Below are 10,387 nucleotides of genomic sequence, written 5' to 3' on the forward strand. Positions count from 1 at the left end.
AGCCATGCATGCCCATGCCATCACCGTGCCACCACCATGTTTTACTGAGGATGTGGCGTGCTTTGGATCATGAGTTGTTCCAAGCCTTCTCAATGCTTTCTTCTTCCCATCATTCTGGTACAGGTTGATCTTTGTTTCATCTGTCCAAGAAATGCTCTTCCATAACTAGGCTGGCTTAGTTGGATATTTTTTTTTTTTTTTTTTTTTTAGAAAAGTCTAATCTGTCCTTTTCTATTTTTCAGGCTGATTTAAGGCTATGTGCACACGCTGTGGTTTTTGCCATGTTTTTGCATGCTTTTCGGGTGCAGTTTTGGTCTGAAAACTGCATTAATTTCCTTCCCCAGCAAAGTCTTAGATTTCATTTCTGCTGTCCGCACGTTGCAGTGGTTTGTTTTCTTTTTCTTGGCTGCGTCTTTGTGGTGACCACAAAGATGCAGCTTGTCAATTCTTTTTGTGTGTTTCACCCATTGAATTCAATGAGGTGTGGAAAACTGTAATGAAAAATGCAAGCGGTTATTTCAAGATGCGTTTTGGTGAGTGTTTCTGACTAGACTCCGGGTCAGCGGGGATTGATCGCTGGTATTTGGCCAGATACTGCTCCCCATATAAAGTCCATGGGGACCAGAATCGGACGCAAAGGGGTAGGATCAAGTGCTTCATACTTACCGATCACCGGGCGGCTGTCACACTGCTGCCGCGGCAGCTCTTTGCTCTTCCAGAGCCGGCCGCTCATTAGATTCATAACATATTCACTCCTTCCCTGCTCACCAGTGGCTGTGATTGGTTACAGGCAGACCCGCCCCCACGCTGAGTGACAGCTGTCTCAATGCAACCAATCACAGCCGCCGGTGGGCGGGTGTATATCGTGCAGTAAAATAAATAATTTAAAAAAAAGGCGTGCGGTTTCCCCCCCCCCTAATTTTGATACCATCCAAGGTAAAGCCACACTGCTGAGGGCTTGTATTCTCAGGATGGGGAGCCCCACGTTATGGGGAGCCCCCAGCCTAAAAATATCAGCCAGCAGCTGCCCGGAATTGCCGCATCCATTAGATGCGACAGTCCCGGTACTCTACCCGGCTCATACCGATTTACCCTGGTGTGGTAGCAATCTGGGTAATAAGGAGTTAATGGCAGCAGCCCATAGCTGCAACGAAGTCCTAGCTTAGTGATGGCAGGCGTCTGAAACACCCCCCTCATCACTTAGCTGTAAGTGAAATGAAATAAACACAATCACCCAAAAAATCCTTTATTGAAATAAAACAAAAAAATCCCCCTCTTTCACCACTTTATTAACCCTTAAAACACCCCTCCAAGTCCGAAGTAATCCACATGAGGTCACACGACGCAACCAGCTCTGCTACATCTGACAATCACAGCGAGCGACCATAGAACATGATTGCTCGCTGTGAGGGTCAGGCTGCAAGTGAAGTGAACCGTGCGGGATCAGCGGTGACTTCAGCTGTCACCGCACATCACCTGACTGAAGTCACCGCTGATCTCGCGCTCCCTTCAGTTGCTGCCGGAATTGCGGTAAACAGATGGACTCCAGCTATCATCGCACATCAGCTGACTGGAGTCCTCAACCTGTTACCACAAATCAGGCCACGGCTGAAGTGAGCCGCGTGACATCAGCAGTGACTTCAGTCAGGTGATGTGCGGTGACAGCTGGAGTCCTCCACTTGTGACCACATATCAGGCCGCCGCTGAAGCGAGCTGCGAGATTAGCGGTACTCGGGATTTGCAGTGTCCGTGCTAATCCGTGTTAATGTGGTAAAAAAAAGATGCAGTGTGCGCACATACCCTATTTGCACCTTATGGTGATCTCTCTGTATTTGCACTAAGGAAGTCTTCTTCTTTTTCTCTCTTATGGTAGACTTAGATACTGAAAAATCTACATTGTCTCCTGAAGATATTCAGGCCTTTTTGAGTTCCCAAGCTCACCAGTGCAATTTATTTTATTTATTTACTTATTTACAAAATGTTCCAAACTGTTGATTTTGGCTATTCTTGACATTTCTTCTATCTCTCAGATGTATTTTTTTTTCTTTTTTCTTCAGCCTTATGTTGTTCTTTGTTTTTAATTTAGAGCTTCTTTGATTGCATGTTGTAGAGTGAGATTTACTGCAAATTATTGGGAAGAATTGTGTAGAGGAAAATATTGAGCTTCCAAAGAACCACTTCTCTAGTTTATAGTGCGTTTGTGGGTGGCTCTTGTCATGTTTTTGTGTTTTTTTTTTTTGTTTTTTTTTTGTTTTTAAGCAGCTGACGCACCTGTGGGGTCTTGGGGGAGGGTTACTCGTCACCGGTCCGGTGTAGGTTTGGGATGTCACAGCGGCCTGGCCCTGTTCCGTGACCCCAGCGGTGCCAATAAAGATGGGGATGATGGGAGTAGTTATTCGTGACGCCACCTGTGGTATGCGGCCAGTTATAAGCCGCCGCTGCGGGAAGTATCTCTGCTGGGGCAGATGGTGACGCAGCTCGGGTGTTGCAGCTTTCCACAGGTAGCGCTAGGCCCCTGGCAGGATGTTTGGAGTAGTAGTCTCCTATGGCGCAGGGGCGCAATGATGCATGATCCAGACCATGTAACATTTTTTTTAATGTATTAGAAATACAGAATGACCAGGAATGTTAAAGGGAAGGGACAGCAGATTTTTCTATCAATACCTAATTATTTTTTTTTTCTGTAATATTCCACTATGAGCACTTACTGAATATCTGACCTCAGCCTTTGTTCATATTTTTACAACTTGTGGTGAGTGTGTTAATGTGAATAAGGCACTGGCGACTGCATTTCACAGATTAAATTTCATTGTGTACACTGGAAATCAATAAATTGCAGAATAGCTTTAGTATGTCTTTCAAGATCACTCATTAACCAGTTGTTGTATAGGTTGCAACAAAACGATCAGTATTGGCTGATGGGTATGTGGCTATTCGACAAAACCAGGAACCATTGACTCTTCCACCTGCTCAAGATGGGAACAGTTATACAAGATCACAAGCACGAAAAATAATTCAGTGGCTGAAGCGAAGCCGGTTTGTATTATGCGATCTAAAAAAATTGTTAAACTGAAATATATGATTTATACTCCAAATTATTTGATTTCTCTAATTTTAGGCACGAGTTCATCAGTGCCAAAAACGGGATTGAGATTAAATCGGGCTATGATCTCGCAAATGGCCGAATAAGGTTTCCTCTCCCGCTGAATGAGCCAAAGACTGTATCTATTTGCATTGAGAATAAATCTAATGAATCAGTGACATTTCTCCAATACAAACTTCTGCGTAGGATGCATATCTTTTCACTACAAGAAAGGAATACTAAAATGTTGAATCCAGGTAAAAAAAAAAAAAAAAAAAGTACTTATTTAAGTGAAAGATGGATAGTCACAAGTAGTTTTGAGCGGATCCGAACTGTAAAAATCCGGATCAGCGCTGTTTCAGCGTCCGATCCGGGTCCGAACCGGACGCGGGAATCCGGCTGCACGATCCGGGATATTTTTTTTTTTTTTTTCTTTCTTTCTCTCCCTTTTCTCTCCCTTTTCTCTCCCTTTTCTCTCCCTTTTCTCTCCCTTTTCTCTCCCTTTTCTCTCCCTTTTCTCTCCCTTTTCTCTCCCTTTTCTCTCCCTTTTCTGATTATTAGAAGTCCGCTCAACTCTAGTCACAAGACATCAAACAAACAACTGCTACTTACATTTTTGCACCAAGAGTGGCATAAGATCACCCAAAAGCAGTGTGAAAGACTGGTGGAAAGCATGCCAAGACGCCTGAAAGGTGTGATTAAATCTTAATGATTATGAAGTTATTTTCTTTCTATTATTTGAGGTCTGAAAGCAATGCATTTTTTGTTATTTTGACCATTTCTCATTTTCAGAAAATAAATACAAAATTTACTGCTTGGAAATTCAGAGACTTCAGTAGTTTATAGAATAAAAGAACAATTTACATTCTACCCAAAAATATACCTAAAAAAAAAATCTGAAAAACTGACAATTTTGCAGTGGTCTCTTAATTTTTGCCAGAGCCGTGTGTGGATGCAATAAATGTAAAATATATTATATTATATATAAAATATATTATATAATACACAGTACCCACCAAATTTGGACACACCTCATTCAAAGAGTTTTTTTTCTTTATTTTCATGACTCTTAAAATTGTAGATTCACATTGAAGGCATCAAAACTATGAATGAACACATGTGGAATGAAATACTTACCAAAAAAGTGTGAAACAACTGATAGGTGTTATATTCTAGGTTCTTCAAAGTAGCCATCTTTTGCTTTGACTGCTTTGCACACTCTTGGCATTCTCTCGAGGAGCTTCAAGAGGTAGTCACCGGAAATGGTTTTCACTTCACAGGTGTGCCCTTTCAGGTTTAATAAGTGGGATTTCTTCAAGAAGTAGTCACCAGAAATGGTCTTCCAACAGTCTTGAAGGAGTTCCCAGAGATGCTTAGCACTTGTTGGCCCTTTTGCCTTCACTCTGCGGTCCAGCTCACCCCAAACCATCTCGATTGGGTTCAGGTCTTGTGACTGTGGAGGCCAGGTCATCTGGCGTAGCACCCCATCACTCTCCTCTCGTTGGGGTCACGGATTTTGTGACGCACATCCGGCCGCTGTAGCGATGCCGTTGCGTGTGACACCTATGAGCGATTTTGCATAGTCGCAAAAACGTGCAAAATCGCTCATCGGCGACATGGGGGTCCTTTCTCAAATATCGTTACTGCAGCAGTAACTAAGTTGTTCCTCATTCCTGCAGCAGCACACATCGCTCCGTGTGACACCGCAGGAACGAGGAACCTCTCCTTACCTGCCTCCCAGCCACAATGCGGAAGGAAGGAGGTGGGCCGGATGTTCGTCCCGCTCATCTCCGCTTCTATTGGGCGGCGGTTCAGTGACGTTGCTGTGACGCTGAACGAACCGCCCTCTTAGAAAGGAGGTGGTTCGCCAGTCACAGCGATGTCGCAGGGAAGGTAAGTAGTGTGACAGGTCCGGGCGATGTTGTGCGCCACGGGCAGAGATTTGCCCGTGACGCACAACCGATGGGGGCGGGTACGCACGATGGCGATATCGATACCGATATCTCAGTCTGTAAAGTGGCCTTTAGTCAAATAGCCCTTACACAGCCTGGAGATGTGTTTGGGGTCATTGTCATTTGAAAAATAAATGATGGTCCAACTAAACGCAAACCAGATGGAATAGCATGCCGCTGCAAGATGCTGTGGTAGCCATGCTGGTTCAGTATGCCTTCAATTTTGAATAAATCCCCAACAGTGTCATCAGCAAAGCACCCCCACACAATCACACCTCCTCCTCTATGCTTCACGGTGGGAATCAGGCATGTAGAGTCCATCCGTTCACCTTTTCTGCGTCGCATAAAGACATGGTGGTTGGATCCGAAGATCTCAAATTTGGACTCGTCAGACCAAAGCACAGATTTCCACTGGTCTAATGTCCATTCCTTGTGTTCTTTAGCCCAAACAAGTCTCTGCTGCTTGTTGCCTGTCCTTAGCAGTGGTTTCCTAGCCGCTATTTTACCATGAAGGCCTGCTGCACAAAGTCTCCTCTTAACAGTTGTTCTAGAGATGTGTCTGCTGCTTGAACTCTGTGTGGCATTGACCTGGTCTCTAATCTGAGCTGCTGTTAACCTGCGATTTCTGAGGCTGGTGACTCAGATAAACTTATGCTCCACAGCAGAGGTGACTCTTGGTCTTCCTTTCCGGGGGCGGTCCTCGTGTGAGCCAGTTTCTTTGTAGCATTTGATGGTTTTTGCTACTGCACTTTGGGAAAACTTTGAAAGTGTCCCCATTTTTTTGGACTGACTGACCTTCATTTCTTAAAGTAATGATGGCCACATGTTATATGTTTACTTAGCTGGTTTGTTCTTGCCATAATACAAATTCTAACAGTCTATTAAGTAGAACTATCAGCTGTGTAGCCACCAGACTTCTGCACAACTGATGGTCCCAAGCCCATTTAAGAGGCAAGAAATCACACTTATTAAACCTGACAGGGCACACCTGTGAAGTGAAAACCATTTCCGGTGACTGCATTCTCTTGAGGAGCTTCAAGAGGTAAAGAGTGTGCAAAGCAGTAATCAAAGCAAAAGGTGGCTACTTTGAAGAACCTAGAACATAAGACATATTTTGCGTTGGTTCACACTTTTTTGTTAAGTATTTCATTCCACATGTGTTAATTCATAGTTTTGATGCCTTCAAAGTGAATCTACAATTTTCAGAGTCATAGAAATAAAGAAAACTCTTTGAATGAGAAGGTGTCCAAACTGTTGGTCTGTACTGTATATGTGTGTGTATATAATATATTTTATTATGTGTGTGTATATGTATATAATATATATGTATGTGTGTGTATAATATATACTAGAAGGTGGCCCGATTCTACGCATCGGGTATTCTAGAATTTACGTATTGTGTAGTTAATGTATGATTTTTGATATAGATGTTGTTGTGTGTAGTTACCAAGTGTTTGTGTAGGGGCTGTACATGTTCTGGGTGTGGCGGGGGGTGAGAGCGGTGTTGTTTGTGTGTTGCATGTGTTGCGTTGTTTGTGGAGCGCTGTGTGTATGTGTGTTGCGCGGTTTGTGTGGGTGTGGGGTGTGTGTGTGTGTGTGTGTTTTGGGGGGAGGTATGTTTTGTGCTACACGTGTGTTGTACGGTATGTGCGTATATTTGTGTGTTGGGTGTTGTGTGTGTGTGTGTGTGTGTGTGCGGCGTTGTCTGTGTGTGTGGGTGTCTGTGTAGGGCAGTGTTTGTGGTTCCCAGTGTGTGTGTGTGTGTGTGTGTGCGTGTGTGTGTGTGTGTGTTTTGGGGGGAGGTGTGCACCCCCCATCGTGCTCCATCCTCCCCCCATGCTGCGCACCCCCCCATCGTGCTCCATCCCCCATGCTGCGCACTCTCCATCGTGCTCCATCCCCCATGCTGCGCACTCCCCATCGTGCTCCATCCCCCATGCTGCGCACTCCCCATCGTGCTCCATCCCCCATGCTGCGCACTCCCCATCGTGCTCCATCCCCCATGCTGCGCACTCCCCATCGTGCTCCATCCCCCATGCTGCGCACTCCCCATCGTGCTCCATCCCCCATGCTGCCACGCCCCATCGTGCTCCATCCCCCATGCTGCGCACTCCCCATCGTGCTCCATCCCCCATGCTGTGCACCCCCCCATCGTGCTCCACAGTCACACATCAGACAGTATACATGCACACATCTGATCGCATACACTCACACACACACCCCACTTCTCCCTGTGCCCACCGGTGGGCGGTCCCAGCAGCTGTGCTGCACGCCGTGCTCCTCTGCTGACACTCACAGATCCGATCGCATACACTCACACACACTCACACACATCCGATCGCATACACTCACACACACACACACACACACACACACACACACACACACACTGACGATATCGCACATACGCGCTCACACAATCACAACATCCGGAGATACCACATGCTTCCGGCCATGTGATCCTCCGGCAGGTCCTGGAAGGTCACTGCACGCACATGATCGCCGCCGAGAAGCAAGCGATATCACGGGATGTTGTGAGTGTGGATGCGATCTGATGTGTGTGTGTGAGGTGTGTGTGTGTGTGTGAGAGTGAGTGTGATCTCGTGTGTGTGTGTGTGTGTGTGTGTGTGTGTGTGTGTGTGTGTGTGTGTGTGTGTGTGTGTGTTCCGCCGCTGCTGGACCTTGATGCGCTCACCTTGAGGCCATTCCATGTGCGGGGCGGAGCCTGGGCAAGCGGCCAATCCATGCGGGGGGGCGGAGCCAAGGGGAGGCGAGTGGCCAATCTGTGCGGGGGGAGGAGCCGAGGCGAGCTGCCAATCCGTGAGGCTGAACGTCCAATCTGTGCGGGGGGCGGGGCCATGGCGAGCCCAGCGGCCAATCCGCTGTTTGTCACCGTAAGGACACAATTTTGGAGCAAGACAGACAGACAGACAGAATAAGGTGTGTGTGTGTGTATGTATATATATATATATGTATATATATATATATGTATATATATATATGTGTATATATATATAATTATATATATATATATATATATATATATATATATATATATATATATATATATATATATATATATATATATATATATATATATATATATATATATAATTATATATATATATATATATATATATATATACCTATAATTATATATAATATATATGTATGTGTGTATATATATATATATATAAATATGTATATGTATGTATGTGTGTGTGTATATATATATATATATAAATATGTATATGTATGTATGTGTGTGTGTATATGTATATAATATTATATTATAAAATCCTGACTGGTCACCCAGTGGTCTTAACTAGCTCTTACTATTCTTTTTCACCCTAGGAGATTTCTATGAAATTTCTGTGAATGCTTCGTCAGCTTATTATGGGTATTTTCCTGCAACTATTGTCTTTGAATTTACAAAAGGAAACACGGAATCGAAGTTTCTTATTGGGAGGTTCGTCTCTGCTATTGCCAGCAGTAAGTTAGCTGAAGATTTGGCACCAACATCCAGATATATCCCTTATCAAAGAAACCTTCTGAAGACCTCTATAATAAATGAGGAGGATGGAGTCTCACCTGAGAGGTTAGATTCAGTTCTTTCAGTAGTAACTGAGAATGAATATCTGTCTTCCTGGACAGTAATTTTCAATATTTCACTGTCATTGTTTGTTTTTTCCATATTTGAGACCAAAACCATTTTACTGGTAGATCAAACAAATAATTGTTATATCATTAGGTAAGAAATCGGGCTTGCAAAGCGGAGTACCTGTTGGGAGTGGTGCCTCTTTTAAGTAGTATGGATAGACTAGTCATTCTTGGACTGAGTGCTTGCCCCACTCTGACCATTGCTAGTTCCATCGGGATAGCACAATCATCCCTGCTTGCTAGCTTCCTATGTTGTGGAAATTTTCTTTTGGGTCTTTTTCTTCTCCAGCTTCTTGCCAGGATACCAGTCAACAGGTTTATGCTCTTTGCAGGAAATTATTCAGAATGTTCTTTTTCTGAACACTGGTATGGAGCAAAAGCAGACATGCTAATGTCCTTCCATGCTTGCCAACATTTGAACTGTCCACATGTAGATATAGTAGGGTGGTCCACTTCCTACACACCCATTTACATGCTCATTCGTCGCCCACAAAATAAAATCATGGTAACCAAAATAAAGTCGTGTAACACATTATTACCTCTTGAGTACAGATTTGTTAGTAGCTGTCACCTGCTATGTGGCACTCATATTCCCACCGGATAATCGTATACGTATAATGTACATCCAGCAATAGTGATGGGCGGACTCACAGACAACTGGGACTGGTGGGTCTAACCAGGTTTAATAAAAAACAAAGAAAAGAAAAAACGTTCCGGCCCGGGATTGATTGCAGCTTTGTCCAGCTGAAGGTCCCCATAGAAGTATATGGGGACCCGAATGTGGCAATTAAAAATGCTGTAGAAGGGATAGGGGCAAGCGGGCTATACTTACTAAGTCTCTGGTGCAGCTGTAACTGCTCCTGTGGCCGCTTAGTCACTTCCGTGGCTGCTCATTACCTTCAGTGCATATGCACTGCTTTGCTACCCACCAGCATCTGTGATTATTTTCAGTCAGAAGCACCGCATTTTGGTGCGTCTGAGTGACAGTATGCCAGCTGACTGATTCACAGACGCTGTGTGCATCTATCGTGGTATAAAAATAAATAAATTAAAATATTTGGCATACGGTTCCACCATATTATGTTGCTCAGCACAGATAAAGCTTTTGGCTACAGGCTGCAGCCTCCAGCCGCGTGCTTATCTTGGTCATGTATCAAAATAAGAGGAACCGCATGCTGGGGATTTTTTGTTTTTTGGGTTTTTTTTTTTTTTTTTTAAAAATGGCATGCGGTCCCACCCAATTTTGATACCCAGCCATGATAAAGCCAGACAGATGGAGGTTGGTATTCTCAGCTCAGGAGACCCATGGTTATTGGGTCCCCTAGCATAAAAATAGCAGCCTGCCACCGCCCAAGATTACTGCATCCATTAGATGCGACAAACCCAGCACTTTACCCGGCTCTGCCCGATTACCTGGACCACCCTCATCACTAATCTGTAATTGAAAGTTCATAAACAAACACCGGAAAAATCCTTTATTTGAAATAAAAGAAAAAAAAGCACCTTCTTTCTCCACTTTAAAAACCCCAGAAACACTCCTGCAGGTCCAACGAGGTCCCACGATGATTCTAGATCTGCAACATTACTGAAGGCTCAGCACACAATCATGGTATATGACCACCCACTGTGGACTTCAGGCAGAGACTGCGCAGCCATCAGTGGTGCTATGACTCAGGTAAGTTGTGGGCACAGC

At 44.3% G+C, this 10,387-nt stretch overlaps 1 protein-coding gene across 1 annotated transcript in view; it reads left to right on the forward strand.

Moving 5' to 3' along the window:
• Positions 1-10,387, forward strand: part of MOV10 (Mov10 RNA helicase) — a 153,247-nt gene that overhangs the window by 44,904 nt on the left and 97,956 nt on the right. The window contains exons 3-5 of the mRNA XM_075333616.1: positions 2,891-3,036; positions 3,119-3,339; positions 8,389-8,632. Of these exons, the coding sequence (XP_075189731.1) occupies positions 2,891-3,036; positions 3,119-3,339; positions 8,389-8,632 (611 nt within the window). The remainder of the gene's footprint in view (positions 1-2,890; positions 3,037-3,118; positions 3,340-8,388; positions 8,633-10,387) is intronic.

This window comes from Anomaloglossus baeobatrachus, chromosome 2 (assembly GCF_048569485.1).
Source record: "Anomaloglossus baeobatrachus isolate aAnoBae1 chromosome 2, aAnoBae1.hap1, whole genome shotgun sequence".
In the NCBI taxonomy this organism is placed as follows: domain Eukaryota; kingdom Metazoa; phylum Chordata; class Amphibia; order Anura; family Aromobatidae; genus Anomaloglossus; species Anomaloglossus baeobatrachus.